Below are 21565 nucleotides of genomic sequence, written 5' to 3' on the forward strand. Positions count from 1 at the left end.
ATCTTCCTGATATCACAAGATTATATGAGACCTTCACAAGATCCTAATGAGATTATTCCAAAAACAAGACCTTTATGAGATCCTTATGGGATCATCACGGGATCTTGACGAGATCTTATCCAAAATCAGATCTTCACAAGATCCTTATTAAATCTCACCAAAAGACTAGATCTTGGCAAGACCTTTGAAAGATCTTTACAAGATCCTTACAAAATCCTCTTAAAATCCAAAACCCTAACTGGCCCTTTACAAGATCTTCACAAGATCCTCACGAGATCTTTCCAAAAACAAGACCTTTGTGAGATCCTTATGAGATCATCACGAGATCTCGAAGAGATCTTTCCAAAATCAGGAGATCTTCCCAAGATCTTCACAAGATCCTCATGAGATCTTCATGAAATTACAAGATCTTCATGTGATCTTCATGTGACCTTCACATGATCTTTACAAGATCTTTCAAAAATACAAGGTCTTTAACAAGATGTTCATGAGATCCTTACGAGAGCTTTTCAAAATCATGAGATTTTAATGAGATCTAAACAAGATCTTTACGAGAGCTTCATGAGACTTTCTGAAATGAAGAAGTCATCACATTAAGGATCTTCTTATAAGGGGTGCACCGATCACAATTTTCTGGTCAATCACTGATCTTTAAAAAGCCTGACCTACTGATACTGATTTTTTTTTTTTTAATAACTGACTAATAACTGAATCTTTATGTTTTAACTTCAACAACCAATGAAGTGTCCTGAGTTTTAGGTCTCAGAGCAAAAAACAACAATGTCTGGCTGTCAGAGCTTCCTGGAGGTTTATAAGATCAGTTTCATATGAAAGGATGGGCTGATCGCTGATCCCCCAAAATTTAAGAAATTGGCACAGATCGATGGGGACAGAATAAAGACTGAAAAAAGCACATACCCCCTCTTTAAGGATACAATAAAAGGAGTGTAAGTCTGTCCATTAAATGACTCTGAACTCTTAAAGTCTCTCCTTCCAGAGCAGATTCAGTCTTTAAACGGAGGAAACGGAGAGTTTCTAACTGAAGGAGTATTAACGTTAAAGAGGAGAGTAATAACTGCTGGGTCAGCAGCTCTGCGTCCACGGAGGGACCAGCAGAAATATTGACTTTAAACAACATTAATAATTCATGGGAAAACATTAAAAACATAAACCTGCTTCTAAAAACAGAATGAACTTTTCTCTGTTGACCCGGCTGTCGGCTCGCAGCGTCCAGCCGAGCGGCAGTGAACAGCTGCTTTCTTTTTCTTTCACTTTCAGGACGTTAGCTCTTCAGAGGTTAGACAAAGGACAGACAGACAGACGGATGGACGGAGACGTCAACTCACCTTCTCCTCCAGCATCCACTTCTCCTGCTGGACCTCGGCGAGTCTCTGGAACAACTCTCCCACCTCGTCGTCTGAGAGCTCGGCCGGCCGCTGGGACTGAGGGCTGCCTCCTCCAGACTGACGGACACACACAGAGACAAAACTTTATGAAAACATCAGTTCAAACTCCAACACACCCAAGGTTGAAAAGTATTGGTTGTCATGGTTACAGAGTCAGATCGAGCACATGTAAATTTAAACTATTCTAAAGCTCTGAATCATGCTTTCATCTACGCTTTACTGAGGACAGACACAGCAACAAGAATCAAACTGTAAATATTCAGGATATTTTTAAACTGAAATAAAAAAATCGACCAATCAGACGTCAGCAGGAAAAAACTGTCTGTAAAGACCAAAGGTCTGCAACAAAGTCTAATCTATCATCACAATAAAAACAATGGGTGTATAAAATTCTATAAATATTTTAAATGAATTAAATAATTATCTAATCATTTTTAGAATTCTTACAATTTGACATGTGATTTCTTAGATTTTTAAAATTTAATAAATTTGCTGATGTTGGAAAAAATGATTTTTTTTTAAATTTTGATAACAATGAAATAATTTTGACAATCTAAAAATAAAAAAATAAAAAATAGTTCTAGAAATTTAATAACTTGAAAAATATTTTTTTAAAAATAAACTTTTATAATTTGCAAAAAATAGGAAAACTGACATTTAAAATATTTAAATTTAAATTAAAACTTATGATAGAATTTTTTAAAAAATGCAAAAGTAATGTAAAAATTGAGACTTAAATTTTTTTTGCCAACATTTTGAATAATTTTGAAATTTAAAAAGTTGAAACATTAAAAAAAAAAGAAATAAAACAAATTTGAATTTTTTAAAAAATTTAAAAGTAACCAAACTTTTTAAAAAATCAACTGTAATTAATTAATAAAAAATCAAACTTGTTTTTAAAATTTCAAAACTTTGCAAAACTTTAAAAACTTTGCAAAAAATTCCACAAAAAATCTTGAAACTTTGGAAAACTTGCTATTTTTCTTTCTTTAGATCTCTCGGAGATTGCTTGATAGCGAGAACTCCAACTGACTAGCTTATTTCTCCTTTACACATTGGTATCATAAGTTAAATACAAAAACCTCATTTAGACAAAAACAAATCACAGCCAGCTCCTTGTAAAGGAGGGTGAAGGCAACTTGTGATGTCACAAGTTGAAGAGGTTCTAAGCAGTTTTAGGCGGTGTGGTATCGGACACAAAAAAAAGTGCCGAGTCGGCTTATTTCACATTGTGTGGCTGAGAGAATACTCCGATTAAAAACACTTGACCTGAGAGCTTTTATCGACTATTTTCTAAAGTTTTCTTCTTGCTAACGTTTAGCTAGCTTTTAAAAACGTCCACTCTGTTGTTTGTTTTTGTCTTTGGAAAATTAACTCTGCATCAGATCCACCATGTAGCTGAAAAACTGTTCGTTTTAGAAAATAAACTCTTATGTTAAAAATCAGGATGTGAAGAATGCACCGTCATTGAAATTTGAGGTCAAAGCGTCTCCGACTTTAGTTTGTCGTAACTTCTGATCCCTGAAATCTCAGCGTGGAGTCTAACCGACTCTCTCAGACAAACCCGAGCAGCGTCCTCGAGGCGTTCCTAAAATATCGAGCTCACAGGAGTAACGGGAACAGATGGACGGACAACACAAACAGAACGCCTCGGGCCACAGCTGTGGGCCATCTGAACCAGATCCTGGAGTTATCCGAGCTCTCGGTCTACCTGATTTCACCTGAGCGCTCGCTTCACAACAACAAGGAAGCTTCAGGGAGAAGTGAGGATGACGCGTCGTCCCAGAGAGACGGACGCTTTTAGGTTTCCTCAGGAGGCGCTGAAGGGAACGGACTCAAACGCTCCTCAATGCTTTCTGGATGTCTCACACTTTTTAGAGATCAGAGCGTGAAATATGTGTGTGTGTGTGTGTGTGTGTGTGTGTGTGTGTGTGTGTGTGTGTGTGAGAGTCGACAAAACAACAACAACAATGGAGGAGGGAAATAAAAACAGAGACGAGCAATAAATATTAACGAAGGATAAATTCAAAGCAGAGACTTTAAAGACGACTTCAAACAGACGCAGAGGTGTCTGATGGGAAATGTCAGAGCAGCAGGACGCCACACACACCTACACACACACCTGGTTGGTCATGTGACGCTGTTACTCATGACGACCGTACCACCACAGTAAACTCACCCCACAGTGGACCCAGCAGAGCCTCACACTGTGACAGAAACACTCAGCTCCATAAACCGGAGCTGTCAGCTCTATTTACAGTGTTTCTAACAATAGAAACACACACACACACACACACACACACACACACACACACACACACACACACACACAGTGATGAAACAGTAAAGAGGCTAAATATAACCGCCGTGGAGGATCATTAAACACTCCAGAGAAAACAAATGTAAAATTTAAGGACACAAAACAGAGAGAGGCATGATGGGAACAGCTGACACAACCACGAAGGTCGGGCTCCTCTCCGAGGTCGTGACCTCGAGGAGAGGAAGTCACATGATGCAGAAAGGAGCGAATGAAAGGTGAGATGACAGAAAGCTTGATGCTCCACTCGCCTTGTTCTGATTGGTCGGCTGGGACTCCTTCATCATGTCTCTGTAGGAGAAGGAGGAGACGGAGGACGAGTCCCCGGTCTGCTGAGTCCGGCTGGGACTGTTGATCTCGGACAGGACCAGCTCCTCCAGACCTGCAGGGGGACATGATTGATCCGGATCAGAAAGAGATGGAATCGTTTCTGTGTTTGTGCTTTCAGACTTTCAGAAATCTGCTGCAGGCGACCATACACTCTCTGCTTGTCTTTCTAAAGCAGTGAACTGTCCCTTTATAGCTCCAGGAAAGCCCTTCAGCGCTGTGACCTGTCCTATTAACGGTCTGAATAGTCCCTCTGAGGCTGTGATCTGTCCCTATAATGCACAGCACTGTCTCTTTTATCGAGGTGACTTTTCCCTCACTGCTCCAGCCTCTTCCTTCTGATGTGTTTGAAATGACTCTTTAATGCAGCATCCTTCCCTTAAACGCACTGTGCAGTCCCTTTCCATGCACCGAACAGTCTGTTTTATAATTTTACAGCTCCTGTGAAACTGACTGGTCAGTCCCTTATGGTACAGCACTGTCTTTTGTGAACTGAACACCTCTAAAATGCAGTGGACTGTCCCTTTAATAGAGTAGAACATTTTTCAGACGAGTAGACTGTCTCTCTAGAGTCGTGGACTTTACCTTTAACGCAGTGGACAGTCTCCTTAATGTTGTGGACAGTCTCTTAAATGGGGTGGAAAGTCCCTTTGACAGAATGCCTTGTCAAATATGTGCAGTGGACAATCCCTTTAAATGCAGTAGACTGTCTCTTAAATACAGTGGACCTACTCTGTAATGCAGTGGACTGTCCCTTTAATGCAGTGGACTGTCCTTTCAATTCAGTTGACCTACTCTTCAATGCAGTGGTCCACATATTCAGTAAAGTTAACTGTTTCTTCAATGCAGTGGATTGTCTTTTCCATTCGGTAGACTGTCCCTGAAATACAAAGGATTTACTGTTAAATACAGTGGACAGTCCCTTTACTGCTATGGACCTAGTCTTTAATGCAACGGACCATCTTTTTAATGCAGTGGACTATCTCTTTAATAAAGTGGACAGTACCTTTACTCCAGTGGACCTAGTCTTTCATGCAGTGGACCCTCCCCTTAATGCAGTGAACTGTCCCTACAATGCAGTGAACTGTCCCTTTAAAGCAGTGGAGTCACTCTGTAATGTAGTGGACCGTCCCTTTAATGCTATGCACCTCTCCTCAATGTAGTGAACTGCACTTTGATGCAGTGGACAGTCCCTTTTATGCAGCGGTGGACCATCCCTTTGAAGCAGTGGACTTACTCTTTAATGCAGTGGACTTCCCTGTAATACAGTGGACCGTCCCTTTAATTCAGTGGACGGCCCCTTTAATGCAGTGGGCCGCTCCTTTAACACAGTGGACCGCTCCTTGAATGCAGTGGACCGTGCCTTTACTGCAGTGAACTGTCCCTTTAATGCAGTGGACCGTCCCTTTAAAGCAGTGGACCTACTCTTTAACGCAGTGAACTGTCCCTTTAACCCAGTGAACTGTCCCTTTAATGCAGCGGACCATCCCTTTAATGCAGTGAAATGTTTCTTTAATACCGTGGACCGTCTCTTTAATGCAGCGTACAGTCCCTTTAATGCAGTGGACTGTTTCTTTAATGCAGCGTACCGTCCCTTTAATGCAGCGTACCGTCCCTTTAATGCAGAGGACGTCCCTTTAATGCAGTGGAACCACTCTTTAATGCAGTGGACCTACTCTTTGAAGGAGTGAACTGCCCCTTTAAAGCAGTGAACTGTCCCTGTAATGCAGCGGACCGTCCCTTTAATGCAGTGGACTGTTTCTTTAATGCAGCGTACCGTCCCTTTAATGCAGTGGACCTACCCTTTAATGCAGTGTACCGTCCCTTTAATGCAGGTGCTGTGAGTGGGCAGAGATAAGTAGGCTACTTTAAAATGTCTGATTCTCAGGTTTGTGCAGAAGAGCTCTTTAAACATTCATCACAGCTCATAGATTATACATGATGCTGAGGACTGCCCTGCACCGCTCTGATAGTGAGTGTGTGTGTGTGTGTGTGTGTGAGTGTGTGTGTGTGAGATGAAGGATAGCTGGAGAAGACAGAGGGAAGTCCGTGAAAGGAGCTGGAGCGTCTGTACAGAGAGACGCCAGAACAAGACGATGCAGTTAAACAACAGGAAGTGACGGACTGAGCAGGAGTGTGTGTGTGTAGATGTGTGTGGATGTGTGTGTGTGTGTTTGTGGTGTATGTGTGTGTGTGTTTTGCCAGCTGACGCCAGTGTGTCCACCTCAGCTCTGGGAATCAGAGCGCTGCATTAAATATTGAGCAGCAGGTTCCGGGCTGAGCCAGAACCTCCTGACGCAGGACGAGCACGCCGTCGATTATCGGACCCATCGGTCACGTTACAATCACATCTCTCAGCCACTTAGGACACACACACACACACACAGACACACACACACAAAAACAATCTGGCAGAATCTCTTTAGTGAAGCATTTACAGGGCAGTGACACCCTTTTAAGAGATTCAAAGACTCATCCTGACGCTTTCAGATCTGGTTCCTTTACACTCACGCTGAGGGCCCCCTTTCTGCTTTTTCATTGGACGATTTAACCCCAGCAAACAACAGAGCACTGACATACAATCCTCCAGATGTCTTTTGTTTACTGCATCCCACCTTAAAGAGGGGGTGTTCTTTTTTCTTTCAGTTTTTATTCTGACCCTCTGGAGCCCCCGTAGTGTCTCGTTACCTGTCCTGGTCTTGCTGTTGGTCAGTATCTCCTGCAGTCTCTCCTGCAGCTTGTCGGCTCGCTTCCTCTCCAGCTGCAGCTGCCGCTTCAGGTCCTTCAGCTGCACACACACACACACACACACACATTAAACACACAAAGCAGTCAGGGATTTACTTTCTAATTATTATTTTCCATGCCCGACTGATCTTAAATTACTCTGCAAATATATTCACCCTGTCTCATCTCTATTTAAATTCTGTCTGTCCATCACTCCCCTGACTGTCCACCAGTTCGTCTGCGTCTGACTGTCACCCGGCGTCTGACACACTCCTGACAATTTCCCTGAAAATGTTGGGAAGTTTTTCCGTCTTTATCACATGATTCAACCGTCGAACACTCACCGCTGCACTTCCCTTCTTCTCCAGGATCCTCTGTCCGTCCACCGTGTCCTTGATCTCCTGCAGAGACAGAAACGCTTTGATTGACGTGTGTTTTAGCCGTGATGCTGCTGCAGCTGTTTTTAAAAACACAGTACCTGTGATTCTGCACACGTGCAGAGTTTGATTGGACAGATGTTTTCAGGTTTTACCTGTTTGAGTTTTGAAATGGTGTCGTTGTGTTCCTCCTTCTGTTTCTCCACCTCCACCAGCTGCTGCTTCACTCCCTCCACCTCTGACTGCTTCTCCTGCCGCAAACACACACAAACACACATGAGGCTGAAAAAGTCTGTGAATCTCTGACATGTAGTGACTTGGTGAACTACAGTACTGGTCGGAGCCATTTTTCTCAGCTCACCTGGATTAAAGTCCTTCTGGAGCCACTAAATCTAATTTATCTTCACAATAAAGACTAAAAAATGTGTAAAATTCTGTACATAGTTAAAAGAAAGTGAAAGTTATCTAAACATACAGTACATGTGATGTCTTTAATATTTTAAATAAACTTGCTGAGATTTCAAACATTAGAAAATGTTTTACAATTTTGAAATTTATATTAAAAAAAAAGCAGATTTCAAAATTTCAAAATTCACTTTTTAAAGTAAATATTCAAAAATTTGCAAAAATTTCAAAAGGTCTTATTTAAAAATAATGCAAAAATTCCACTTCAAAAATTAAAAAAAAAAAATCAAAAGATTTTAAAATTTTAAAAATGTACAACAATTTAAAAAATTGAAATTGGAAAAAATTGCAAAACTTTTTTTTTTAAACTGCAAGAAATTTCACATATGTTTAGAACTTCAAAAATAGGAGGAAAAAAAATGAACAAAAAAAATGTTCAACAATTTAAAAAATTAAATTTCAAAACTGCAAAAAATTCAAAATTATCTTTCTGAAAAATCTGCAAAAATTTCACACATTTAGGCACTGCAAAAACTGGAAAAATATTTCAAGGGATTTTGAAATTTCAAAAACGTGCAACACTTGAAAAAAAATGAAATTTCAAAAATTTTCAAAAATTTCAAAAATTCTTTTTCAAAAAATCCAAAAATTCTACAGACTTCTGAGCTTCAGAAATGTTTAAAAATCCCAATGATACTGAAATTTTAAAAATGTGCAACAATTTTAAAAAAGTGAAGTATCAAAAATATAAATTAATTCAAATATTCTCATTTAAAAAAAAAATCAAAATTTTTTACAGATTTTGGAACTTCATAAACCGGAAAAAATTCAGAAGATTTTGAAATTTCAAAAATGTACAAAAATAAAAAAATAAATAAATATAAGAAATTTGTAAAACATTTGAATTTTTTTAAGGAATTCTTGAATTTGATGATATATTTATGATAAAGCTGAAATTGTCAGTTTTTGTTTTTTGCTAATGTCTTCCCACATATCAATCATGTATTTTAATCCAGCACGTTGTCAGTGAAATGAATCCATCTTCACAGAATTAAAATCTGTATTTTCTTCCAGATGAGTCTTTTTGTAGATGGAGTTATCTTCCCAGGGCTGTAAAACTTGAGGTTAGCCACAGGTGCATGGAAAGTTGGTGGGCTGTTGATGTTGTAGGAGGTGAAGTAGAGCGGTGGCAGGCTTTATTGACAGATGGGATGAAGATTTAGTTCAACTAAATGTTAACGCAGGATTTTATTTAGTGTCAGTGTCTTTAATCATCAATACCCTCTGTAAGAAAAATAAAAACTCTTTATTTTAATAATATTTTTTAAGCTACAAGGAGACACTGCAGAGGAGTCAAAGAGCTGCAGGTTGAGAGACGACTGGTCTTAAGTTGACAAATAAAGTGTTAAACTCTTCAGATTCAGAGTGGACCTGTTCTCACTTCAGCCGCCTCTTTAAGATATGAAAACAAAAGAAAAAACCTCCATAGAAACTTTTCTTCTTTTGAGCTCCGCAGTAAAAAACCCACCTCCAGTGATGCCCCCTCACTCTTAATCCAGCTGACTGAAGGATTAATTTAGAAAAAAAAAAGGGTCGTTTAATTCCCCTCTAATCTTCTGCTGCTAATTAATTTGACTGAAATCTACATTAAGAACACCCGCAGGCTGCAGCCGCCCACCTGACGGAGGGAAAACAAGGAACAGAGCGGGAAACAGGCGAGTGTGTTAATGCTCTGTAACGACACACACCTCTGCTGTAACACACTAACACACACACACATTCAGAGCTCCTCCAGCTAAATTAACATGTGCGCTAATTTCTGAAGCACGCAGATTTCATGGGGAGGATTTTTTTTCTGCTCTTCTTACCGTATTTCTTTTTGATAGAAAATGTGCTTTTATTTTGAAAGGTGGTAAAGTTAAATCCAAGAGAAAACAGTTTCAAATCAGTAAAAAGTGTCCAGTGTTCAGAGTTACACCCTCTGATCGTGCTCAGACGGTCAAACGTGAAACAACACGTGACGACTGAAACTTAAACCCGAACACTCAGCGTACCTGCCGAGGAGCCGACCTGCTGCTAATTAGACTTCCTCCATCATTAATTAACTTTTCCTATTAAGTTTCCCATCCTGCTCTTAAGGATAGGCTGTTATCCAGCAGATAACACACACACACACACACACACACACTCACACACACACACACACACACTCTCACATGGTCTCTGGAGTCCTTCAGTCTCCTCACAGGGCCACAGAGGCAGCCGGGTAATCTGATTGGCTGAGAGGCCGTGTTACTCCGACACATCCCATGATGCTCGGCGGGCAGTGTTTTATTGGTTCGTTATCAGACTGACGATAAGACGGAAAGAGCTTTTTCTCTTTTCTGTGGGTGGGTAATTGTTTTGGGCTAATGAGACTCACTTCCTGTCATCTCGTTGAGTTTTTTTAGTTTTTACCGTTTTTTCAACCAGAGAGTGAAACAGGAAATAGATTTCTATAAAACACTCTGCTGATGAATCCTGTCAAACAGAAACGCAGAGGAGGAGAAACTGTGGGAGGCGGGACAAATAATTCACCATGATGCAGGATAAAATGTAGGAACCCAAAAAACTCACACATACATACAGTATCCTCTTGGAGCCAAAACAAAAACGACAGCGCCCCCTTCAGTGTCCAAAACATGTGCTAAGTGCCCTCATAGAAGCCAAAACAAATGCTTAAGACCCCTCTTAAAAGCCAAAGGCATAAAATTTCCTCTGAAGACACAGAAATATGCACCAAGATGGAGCCGAGATGTGGCTATAGCGCACTCTTGAAAGCCAAAACCATAGATTGCCCTGTTGGGATCCAAAATGAGTGCTACAGTGCACTTTTGGGAACCAAAACATGTGCTAAAGTGCTTTCCTGAAAGCCCAAAGTCTAGATTGAGCCCTTGGGAGGCAAAATGTGTGCTTTAGGGCCCTCTTGAAATCGAAAAGTGTAGATTGCCCTCTTGGGATCCCAAATGTGGCAACAGTGCACTCTTAGAAGCCAAAATGTGCACAGAAGTGCAACCTTGGGAGCCAAAACATGTGCTTCAGGGCCCTCTTTTGCACCTAAATGTGCTTAAAAGTGCACTCTTGGGATCCAAAATGAGCGCGGCAGTGCACTCTAAGTATCCAAAACATGTGCTTTATTGCACTCTTGGGAGCCAAAACGTGTGCTTCAGGGCCCTTTTGGAGCCACAATGGACACTTTAGTGTGCTCTTTAAAGCCAAAGGCATAGATTGCCCTTTTGGGAGCCACAAAAGAAACTTACAGTGCACCCTTAGGAGCCCAAACCTGTGTTTAAGTGCAGTAGAAGCCAAAACATGCACGAAAGCGCCTTCTTGAAAGCCAAAAGTGTAGATTGCCCTCTAACGCCGAGCTCACATTGGCTCCTGAACGGTTGCAGTCCAGACACCGTGTGGATTTTCTGCAAGCTGCCACTCACATCGGCTCCAGATGGAGGCTGCCGCTGGCTCCGGTGCCGGGTGCGGAAAGGGCACTCGCCAGAGTAGAAGCTCACGTGGGTTCACGTTCTTGTCTGGACTTGCGCGAGACCTTTATTCCTCTAATGTTCATTATTTTTAATAACGTTACTTTTTTCTTTTCTTGTATTATCCTTATAATAGTATGGGATGTCTCATATAAAATGGGATGACTTTCCACTTCAAGGATGAGTCTCTCGTCGTCCCTTGTTCTCAAAATGCGACCTCGTGATGTAATGTTTACTTTTACTACTAGCGCGACTGTGCTGTCAAAGAAGAGTCAAGTTACATTTGTTTGTTCACTGATTTTATTCTAAAAAACAACCGATCTTCATGCCACCCGGCAATTCACTTCCTGTATAACTTGTTATATTTCATTCAGCTTGACGCAGACCCTCTCCAGCGTCCGGGAAAGATAGACTTCTTGCGGATTCTTTCCGTTGTGCCGTACGGCTCCCGCAACCGGACTCGCACCGCGCGGGGCTAATGTGAGCCTACAACAGTGTGAGCCTGGGGTTAGGAGCCAAAATGTGGCTTAAGTCCCCCCTTAAGAGCCAAAATGTGAGCTAAAGTGCCTTTTTTTGATTGGAAACACACTTTACTGGTAAGAACGTGCCGTTTGTGTCTTCGTTGCTTTTTGCTCCTGCCCTTCAAAAAGTCTGTGCACGCCGCTGTGCTGAGCAACATCTGAGAGTGTTGAGGAGCTTTTTGGCGAAAGAGGAACAAACTCTGAAACATCTCACTGATCCCAAGTCGTCTCTACACCACGAAAAGTCAGAATATAATCTGAGTACGTTCAGTTTCTCTCCCTCCAGTCTTGACATCAGATTATGAAACTAACACTCAGGACGTGTCGTGCCTCTTCACGCTCAACACCACACCGAACATGTGCCACAGGTGACCCCAAACACTCAACACCTGCTCAACTAACAGCCTGTGTGTGTGTGTGTGTGTGTGTGTGTGTGTGTGTGTGTGTGTGTGTGTGTGTGTGTGTGTGTGTGTGTGTGTGTGTGTGTGTGTGTGTGTGTGTGTTATGTATCTGCGGTCGCAGCGTGAAAGCAAACACCAGCCTCATCATCCAGGTGACATAATCTGTGACAGAAGCTGCTTCCTGCCCGTTTACAGCGAGCTGATGCACAGACATCGATCGTGCTCCGGAGGAAAGGTTCACCTCTTATATAACTTCAGACACACTCTTCATGTATTTCAGAATCAGAACCAGAACCAGGACCAGGAGGACTCTTATTGATCCCACAGGGGAGAATATAGCACAGCTCTTACTCACAAACAGGGAAAGTTGAAGTCCTGACACTTTAAAAACACTCAGAAAGTTGAAGGTGGAATTTCTCAAACTGTGTTTTTGTGTTGGCAGCTTGAACAGCCTCGTCCTCAGAAAGCTCCTCACCTGTTCTTGTTTTTCTCCAAATGAAGGGGTTAACAAGTGGTTCCCAAAGGTGGGGTCATGAAACGCCAAATTTAAAAACTGTCAACAAATGCCTTGTTCAGAAAGCCACGTGTGATTTTTGTGATTTATTGTGATTATTTCAATCATTTCCAGTTTTGTTGCTGTGACTGCATGTTGCAGAATCTCTCGCTCCCTATTCTGTTTCTTATAATTTTTTTCATCTCTTTCTTGTCATTTTTGCATTTTGAGTGGATCATTACTTTGTACGGCTCATTTGTTGGTCATGAACACCAAACTGGTTTTGTCTTCAGTGATATTTTTACTGTTTTTTTCTCCTGTGTTTGTCTGGAGATCCTACATGTAACCATGGCTGCACTGTTTACAGCCTGTGGTATACCAATGCTAACTGGTGCAAGGCTGGATGTTTCCCCACAAGGTGAGGAGAAGGAGGTGAGGACGACGTGCTGGTTCTCAGGTGTGAGCTAAGAAGTGACGACATGGACCTGTCCTTCCATCCATCGTTATTGTGAACGTAAGATCTATCTCCAATAAGATGGACGAGCTAGCTGTGCTAACCCAGCAACAGAGGGAATACCAGAAGGCAGAGTAGCATCATGCTAATCTCAGGAGACAGAGACTGAACAGACTGCTGAAGAAGCTCAGTCCTGGACCCTGTGGAGGTGGAGACTGGCTGACTGGACAATGATGGACAAGCTGTCAGCATCTATTTTCTTATGGAGCTTTTTGCACTTTCTATACACTTTCTTACTTTTGTTTTCTTGATTGCTGCTGTGACTCCTCCTGAATTTCCCCTCATGATAAATGAAGTATTTTCTATTCTGTTCTAAAGACTCTCCTTATGTCTATTTAATAAGAAAACAGAATTCTGATGCATTACCACAGTGAAAGAGCGCTTCGGAACATTCCAGAATGTTCCGGAATGTTCCGTTCTAAAGTTTATGTTTTTTAAGGGGACAGTCCTATAGCCATTAATGGACATAGCCCTTTACTGTGGTAAAGATATTTATTCTCAATTTTAAATTTTTATAGTAGAAAGTTAAAGGGACAGTGTTTGTTTTTAAGCAACACTATATGAGGCATTTTTTAAACAAGATTTACGCTTTACTCTATGTACAGAAAGGAGCTGGAAGAAGATTTAATCTCGTACTTTTTTACTCAAAAAATGGATAGTTCATGTCTGGATGGTTTGTGCAAGTACATTAGTTTCATATTTATTTACCGAAAAACTCAATAAAACCTTTAAAGCTACTTTTTGTACACAGAAAATCCACAGGAAGAACTGATAAAGTAATCTGAAATAAACATTTTGTGAGTAAATTGTGTCAGAGAATCGTGATTTTAATTCTGCGGAAGAGGATTAGGGCTACTGGAAAAAAATAGAATAAAAATGTCAATTTTTTATTACTGCTTTTTCAAAGAAAAAAGGTCAGATTTCTGATTTTAAAGTTAGAATTCTGACTTTTTTTCTCAGAAAAAATTGTTATTTCATTAAAAAAAAAGATATATATATATATATTTTTTTTTTCAGTGGCTCTAATCCTCTTTTGTACAATTCTAAGCAAAAATTCACACTTTTGCCAGAATCATGCAGTCCAGTCTCGAGCTTAATCCATATTACTTAATCCAACTGAACTGGGTGTAAATATTGTGTGTTTTTAAAAGCTTTCCTGTACGAGACCCTGAAAGTAAATACTGGATTTGGATAAAACGTAGATCACCACACAGATTAAGTTGTGATACTGTTCAGTTAAATGCTGATATGTTAAAGCAGGGGACATATTTGTATTTTTTACACTCTTTCCTGCAGTATGAGTCCTGAGTTGTGTTTTTAAATGTTGTATTGAAGAGATTTAGTCCTTTTCACCTGAAAACCGCCTCATGCGACTCCTACAATACACTCCTTCAACTAAAAATATCAGAGCTGGATTATTTCTGAAATATCTGCTGAAGCTGCTCATATTTTCATGTGTTTTCTGTACTTGTGAAGTCCTCCTCACTCCTCCAACACAGCGTCTGAAGGTAAACAAACCTTTCCTCTGCAGCAGCAGCGGCGGCGGCAGCAGCAGCAGCAGCAGCAGCGCAGCGTGGAGAGGATGAGTCATGTGGTCAAACAGCAGAGGAAGAACCACAACGCGGATCAATCACGGCTGCAGAGCTGTCGGCGAACTGACACGCTTAACGCGCACACTCCTCCGCTCTGATCCGCTGTTAACGCGCTTTAACCTGTCTGCGTTGCCATGGCAACAACTACACTTTAATTAGAAACGCACATTCAATTAGAGCCGGACCCCGTTTGACGCTCACACACACCAGAACACACAATACACACACCTACACGGACTGCAAGTATAAACAAACACCCACAGTCCTGTATCTATATTTACAAAGATGTTTCTGAACACGTTTTCTTCACCACCACGTGTGTGTGTGTGTGTGTGTGTGTGTGTGTGTGTGTGTGTGTGTACCTCTAACTGCAGAGTGTGTTCTTTCTGCAGGCGCTCAAACTCCTCCTGATGTTCCAGAGACTTTTTCTCGATGTTCTCCTGCAGAGATCGATGCTCAGTCAGATAAAACTTCTCTTCTCGTCTTAGACACAACTTAAAACATTTTAAAATACTACTTTAAGCTTTTATTTTGGCTCCAAATGACTCATACCAACAGAAACTTTCTGAATGCCTGCAGTAGATGTCTTCATCTTGCAGCAGGTAACAGGCTGTGAGGTCTGCAACAGAATCCCTGATGGAGCAAAGTGAGTCCACTGAAAACTCCTGTTTTTACCCCCTAACAGGATCAGATTGATAATCCAGGACAGGGCTCTGCAACTTTTACTGTCATAGGAGTAATTTTTCCTCAGCTCACCTGTACTGAAGTCATTAAGGAGCCACAAAATCTACCTATTCATCATAATAAAGACAATAAAGTGTATACATTTCTATAAAGAGTCAAGAACTAGTGATTAATTATCTAAACAAGATTTTTTTTTTAATTGATATAATTGCTCATGTGATGTCTTAGTTCTTTTAGTTTGAATAAGTTTGCAAAAATTGAAAAATTTAAATGTAATAAATCAACAAAAAAAACAGAAAAATTTAACATTCAAAACATTTTCAAGTGTCAAAAAGTATTAAAAAAAAATTAAAAATTGCAAATAAACAAAATAAAAAATAATAAATAAAAAATTGAAATTTCACAATTTTTTAAAGTTTGGACATTTGCAAAATGTTAAAAATAACTAAAATTTCATAAAGTTGAAAAAATTTCAGAATTTTACAAATTCTTAAAATTTTGGAAAAAGTTTAAAAAATTTGCAAAAATCTCAACATATTGGAAAAATTTCAAAACCCAAAAAAGGGCAGAGTATTCAATTTTTTTTGAAAAGTTGCAAACATTTTTAAAAAATTTCAACACAAAGAGTTGCAAAAATTTTGGAGAGATTGAAATTTCAAAAATGTGAAAAACATCAAAAATATTTGAAGTTTAAAAAAGTTGCAAAAATTGTTCTAAATTTGCAAAAAAATGTTAAAATTGTTACACTTCAAAAAGTTAAAAAAAATTGTTTTGAAACACAAAAAAATGTGCAAAACTTTGTAACAATTTTAAAATTGCAAAAATCTGCAAAAAAGTGGAAAAATTATTACAAAACTTGGATTTCATAACATGTATTGATTTTTTTGCTTAACTCAGCATTTTTTGTTGTTTGCTGATGTTTTGCCACATATCAATCATGTATATTAAGCCGGCACTTTGTTAGTTAAATGAATTTATCCTCAGAATTAAAATCTGTATTTTCCTCCAGAGGAGTCAAAAAGCTGCATGAGGCTCCAGAGCCACAGGTTGAAGACCTTAGGTTAGAGGAACAATTTGAGGCTGGAAACTTTCAGTGACTCACTTTGATCAGGTGAAGGATGATGTTGCAGCCTGTTCACCTGCTGTAGTGTTTTTTCTATGATGCATTAAACCATCAGACTTGCCTAAAGTCTCATTAACTAAGAATGATTAAATCAATGCTGCAGAGCTTAAAATGATTCATTTCTTTAAATTAAAAATAACTGAGAGTTTTGAAAATCCTCTTAAAGTTGGTTAATGATTTTACTTCATGTTGTCTCTGAGCTTCCTGTACACTGACCTCGGCCTCCTTCAGTCTCCTCTCAAACCATCCTTTGGTGCCCTCCATGGACAGGACCTGAGCCTGCAGCTCCTCCACCCTCTGCTGGAGACCCTCCAGCTCCTTGGTACGAGCCTGAGGACAGAGACCAGAGGATGATACAGATAAAACACTTTTCACCTTGTCTCCTCGACATATGTTTAAGAGTCTCCGTCTTGCTGATCATCTGTCAATCAAACATTTTTACCTTTTCATCTCTGAGCTGCTGTCTGATCTCCTCCTCTGAGCGGTTCTTGTCTTCATGGAGTCCCCTGAGCTCCTTCTCATACCGAGCCCTCACCCCGAGGACCTGAGACAAAAACAGTGAAGTCTGTCAACGAACAAAGCTTTCTGTGTTTCCACACATCATAAAAACCTGATTCAAAGTCAGAAACATAAAGATTTTAACCACAAAAGCTGGAAAAGATAATCCATTTTTAATGCTCACCTCCTTCTCATGCTGCAGTTTGAGGTCTGACAGCGCCTCCTTGTGGTCAGACTTCTCCTGGTTCAGCTGGATGGCCATATCATCTAACATCGCCTTCCTCTTCTCTGCCGTCTGCGCACACACACTTTAATAAACGTGTGATTATCACAGGTAGATTTGACTTACTTTGAGGACATTAAAAACACATAAAATTAGTTATTTTCTTGGAATAAATGTTGAGGGCTGGAGATTTTTCTTTGAAATCAGGCTTAAACACACTGAAGATTTGTAATAAAATGGATTTTGATGCTTTGTTATAATAACTTTTTTATGCAGTGTTATAAACTTAATTTTTCACCCTTTGTAGAGCCAAAACAGTTACTTCAATGTTTGACATTGAAAAATGTGTATAATAAAAAAAGAATTAGGGCATGAAAACAGGAAAAGGTGTTAAAAATGTTTTGCGAGAGTTAAAAACATGGATATTAAATTCTATATATATCATTTCATTTATTTATTTTTTTTTTGCATTTTGATGTTTTTTTCTCTTACTGTCTTTTTTCAGTTTCAACTTCCTGTCACTCTTTTGGCGTGAAGGGAAGGTTTGGGGAGGGAGGGGCTAGGATGTGTAATTTGCATAATGAGACTCTGACAATGTAAACACCAAAACATCATTGTGTGTGTGTGTGTGTGTGTGTGTGTGTGTGTGTGTGTGTGTGTGTGTGTGTGTGTGTGTGTGTGTGTGTGTGTGTGTGTGTGTGTGTGTGTGTGTGTGTGTGTGTGACCTTCTTGGCCTCGTCCAGCTCCCTCAGCAATTTCTCCTTCTCCGTCCCCTCCTCTGTCAGCTGCTCCAACAACTTCCTGTTTGCAAAACTCGACTCCTGCAGGACGAAGAGTCAGAAATGATCCAGTTTTTAATCTTCAGCTCAAAAAGTAAAACAGTCTCTTCAGACTTAATGAAAACACACGGACACTGTGTTTATTAGCGTTTTACCTGCAGCTGGGAGTTGAGGTCGTCTCTCTGAGCTAACAGACTCTCCTGCTCGGCTCGTCTCTGCTGCAGCTCGGACGTCAGCGCCTCCTGCTGTTCGCGCAGCAGATTCATCTCCTGAGTCTTCACCGTCTGGATCTGAAGACGAGGACAATGTTAATTAGGCTCAGCTGGAGTGACCGCCATGTTTATTTTCAGGGTTTGATGGAGATGAGAGGACGGGGTGAGGAGGTCAGAGTTAGTCCATCGAAGCATCAAACGGCAACGACGAGAGACGTTAGCGAAGAGATGTAAACACATGATAGAGGGAAAAGACTAAAACTAATCATTTACTGAGTGTTCTGATGATGCCTCTGGTTAATTTTATCATCATTTTGAGGATTAAACGTCGTTAAGGTAGGGTCGGGAGAGGATGGATCAGGAGAGATGGAGATGAACGACTAAGAGGACGAACAGTTCGATGTTAAACCTTTAAATCAAGTCACGCTAACTGTCGTGCCACAGCGTTTTATCATCTAGATTTTTAAACACAGTTTCAAGAGCCTGCACCACAAATCAAGCTCAACAAACCCTGAGTATCTCGTAGTAATCTTGAGTTATCTGGGATGTTGGTTATAATTCTGGGTCGCTTCTACGTTCAGTTAGTTAAAGGATGTTGGACTCTAGACTAATCTAGATCAGTATTTAAGGTCCAAGGGGGTCAAAGATCTAAGTCTAACATAGTTACCTGTTCGAGAGCACACAGACTAGTCCTCAGAGCTCTGCTCTCCTGAAAGAAGAGTCCAGACTCAGTCAGACGTTGACCAACAGTTCTTCTCAGGTGTGTCTGATGTTCTCTTGGTTTATTATCAGCTCTACAGCAGCTACGTTACTTCTTAATAAAAGAGATGATGAGTTCTGCTTTAAAAGTTTACCGCTCAGATAATGCTCTCTAGATTTAAACCTTTTCTAGAAAATCCTCTGGTGAGGCCTCAGGTAGTGGTTAAAGGGTTAAGCTGAACAGAGTTTTATACAGTCAGAGTATGAGCTACAGACAAAAGAAAGTCAGCTGAAGAATTATTTTTGGACGTTGGGTCAGGGAAAAAATATTCTTGCATGCTTTTTTCTTAAAATTTGATTTTAAGGTTGAAATCCAGAAACCCTTTCCTTCAGCCTCGTCTCATATCAAAAAGTATGATTCTGACAAAAAGAGTCAAACTACAGCAGAAAAATGTCAGAGTTTTGGGGGAAAATGCAAAATCAAGATAAAAGTGAAAAATTGGAGAAAAAAGTCAAAATAGTTGAAGAAAAATCAGAATTAAAAAAAAAAAGAATAGCAGGAAAAGTCAAAATTCCAAGAAAAAAAAGCTCAGCTGGAAAAAAAGTCTGGCATGTGGAAGGTGAAAAAGATTTTAATTCTAGAAAAATGGACAAATTTTAAAGGAAAAAGATGGAACTCCAGGACAAAAAAAATCAAGAAATAAATGAAATTCTGAGGAAAAATTAGCTCAGAGAGAAAAAGTTGAAACACTTGAAAAAAAAATTGAATTTTCAAGAAAGGAAACAGCTGCTCTAGAAAACTGTGCAAGGAAAAACATAAATTCAAGATTTTCAAGACAAATCCAGAGTTCTGAAGGAAAAAAACAGCCCTATGAAAAAAAAAAGTGCTGAATCACGCGAGGGAAAAAAAAGTTGGATTCTAGAAAGACAAAAAAATTTGAAATTTTCCCGAGAAAATCAGAACCCTGAGAAAAAAACACCTGTTCTTGAAAACTGTGCAGGAAATAAAATGCAGAAAAGAAAATCTGAATTTTGAGGGGAAAAAGTCCTGGGTTTAAAATAATTCTGATCTGTATGAAAAAAAGGTGAAATTCTAGAAAAAAAAACAAAACTCTGAATTTTCTAGAGAAAGTCAGATTCCTGAGAAAAAAAAAATCAGCTGCAAAAAGTTGAAATCCAGACTGTTTTTTCTTCTCTGCGTTGCTCTGTAGGTCCATAGAGATGTTGTTTAAACTCTGAATCCCAGTCTTTGAGGAGATCGCCTGATCTAGAGCAAACAGGTCGGTCTGGAGGACCCTTTCTAGGATTACACTTTTACCTTCCTTTAATTTCTGGATTATCACCTCTCGGTATCCAGGTCAGGGTTCTATGAATGTTCTCAGGTGTGGTTCCTGTTGTGTGGCCTAGGTTGAGACTCTAACTCTGAGTTAGTTTAATAGGTTTATAACTTTTCTAGAGCAGCCAAAGTTAGTCCTCAGAGATGGAGTGATGTTGATGAAATGTTCCTCAGGTGAAGTTAAGAACCTGTTCTACGTGATGGTCTCATTACCTGTTCTAGAGCAGCTAGGTTTGTCCTCAGAGCATCGTTCTCTTGCAGGATGCTGTCCACCTGCTCCTGACTGACTGCGCTCTGACTGGCTACCTGCAGCGCAGCACACCACAGGCAGGGGGCAGCAGAGAGAGGAGGAGGGCAGAAACAAACCAGATAGAAACCCACAAACCAAACAAGGGAAGATGGACGAGAAAAAATTAACAAAATAAAAGAGAAAGAGAAGAGAAGAAGAGGAGCTGGTCAGAAACACACAGAGAGCAGCAGACAGAAAACACACAGCACGTCTCCACCGCCAAAGTGAAACTAAACCAGCGTCAATCCAATGTTTCTGAGTGTGTTCATGTTTTCTGTAGAGAGTACGGCTTCTTAAATTCAGAATCACTTTGTCAGGGAGACGTCTTCAAAAAATCTTAAGAGAGCAGAGCAGCAGAGCCTAAAGAAGTCCAATCCAATTCTTTCAGTCCAGACCAGGGGTCTGGGATCTGCCCCCATCTCACCTAGATTAAAGTCATTCAGGAGCCACAAAATCTACTTTACCTTCACAACTTTAGAGTGTAAAACATTCAATGCATAGTTAAAATCCAGTGAAAAGTTATCAAAACAAGAGGTTTTGCTTCAATTTATGAAATTGTACATGTGATGTCTTGTCTTTTTAATTTTTCAGGAATTAAAAAAAAAAGATTTCTTTAAAGATTGCAAATTTATTGTGGTTTCAAAAATTTAACAAAAAAATACTTAAAAATCTGTAGATGCTTGTATTTTTTTTAAATTTAGGAAATTTGCCAAAACTGTCTGAATTTTCTTTTGAATCTCAAAAATTTGCAAATTTGAAAAAAAATGGCAAAAAATTAGGGACAGAAGTGAAATTCAAAAAAACTACCAATATTTCTTGAAATTTTTGGAATTTATTTACATTTGCAAAAATTTGAAAATTTGAAAAAAATGGCAAAAACTAAAGACAAAAGTGAAATTAATAAAATCTGCCAAAATTTCTTGATTTTTTTTTGAATTTCTAAAGTTTGTAAAAACTTCATACCTTTTTTAATTTTCAAAGTTTTTGCAAAAGTTCCAAAAAAAATCAATTTATCTGCAAACATTTCAAAATTTTATTTTTTTACCATAACTCTAAATTCACAGCTTCATCACCTGCAGATGACTTAGACAAATGTGAAGCTAAGATTTGAAATCCAGTGAAAC

The 21565-nt window shown here is 39.6% G+C and overlaps 1 protein-coding gene across 4 annotated transcripts in view; it reads right to left on the reverse strand.

Annotated features, from left to right (window-relative positions):
* gripap1 (GRIP1 associated protein 1) overlaps positions 1 to 21565 on the reverse strand; it is a 41654-nt gene that overhangs the window by 8855 nt on the left and 11234 nt on the right. For 2 of the 4 annotated variants that reach the window (XM_074680852.1, XM_074680850.1), the window contains exons 15-27: positions 20366 to 20458; positions 18785 to 18826; positions 18061 to 18195; positions 17852 to 17947; positions 17088 to 17198; positions 16848 to 16949; positions 16622 to 16735; positions 14961 to 15038; positions 7310 to 7405; positions 7122 to 7178; positions 6739 to 6838; positions 3975 to 4105; positions 1347 to 1463 (exon numbers count right to left, since the gene is read on the reverse strand). In XM_074680852.1, the coding sequence (XP_074536953.1) occupies positions 1347 to 1463; positions 3975 to 4105; positions 6739 to 6838; positions 7122 to 7178; positions 7310 to 7405; positions 14961 to 15038; positions 16622 to 16735; positions 16848 to 16949; positions 17088 to 17198; positions 17852 to 17947; positions 18061 to 18195; positions 18785 to 18826; positions 20366 to 20458 (1272 nt within the window). The remainder of the gene's footprint in view (positions 1 to 1346; positions 1464 to 3974; positions 4106 to 6738; positions 6839 to 7121; positions 7179 to 7309; positions 7406 to 14960; positions 15039 to 16621; positions 16736 to 16847; positions 16950 to 17087; positions 17199 to 17851; positions 17948 to 18060; positions 18196 to 18784; positions 18827 to 20365; positions 20459 to 21565) is intronic. The other 2 variants (XM_074680851.1, XM_074680854.1) reach the window with 2 other exon arrangements.

Source organism: Halichoeres trimaculatus, unplaced genomic scaffold (assembly GCF_033239565.1).
Source record: "Halichoeres trimaculatus isolate MK-OKI-2021-1 unplaced genomic scaffold, fHalTri1.1 fHalTri1_scaffold_11, whole genome shotgun sequence".
NCBI classification, from domain to species: Eukaryota; Metazoa; Chordata; class Actinopteri; order Labriformes; family Labridae; genus Halichoeres; species Halichoeres trimaculatus.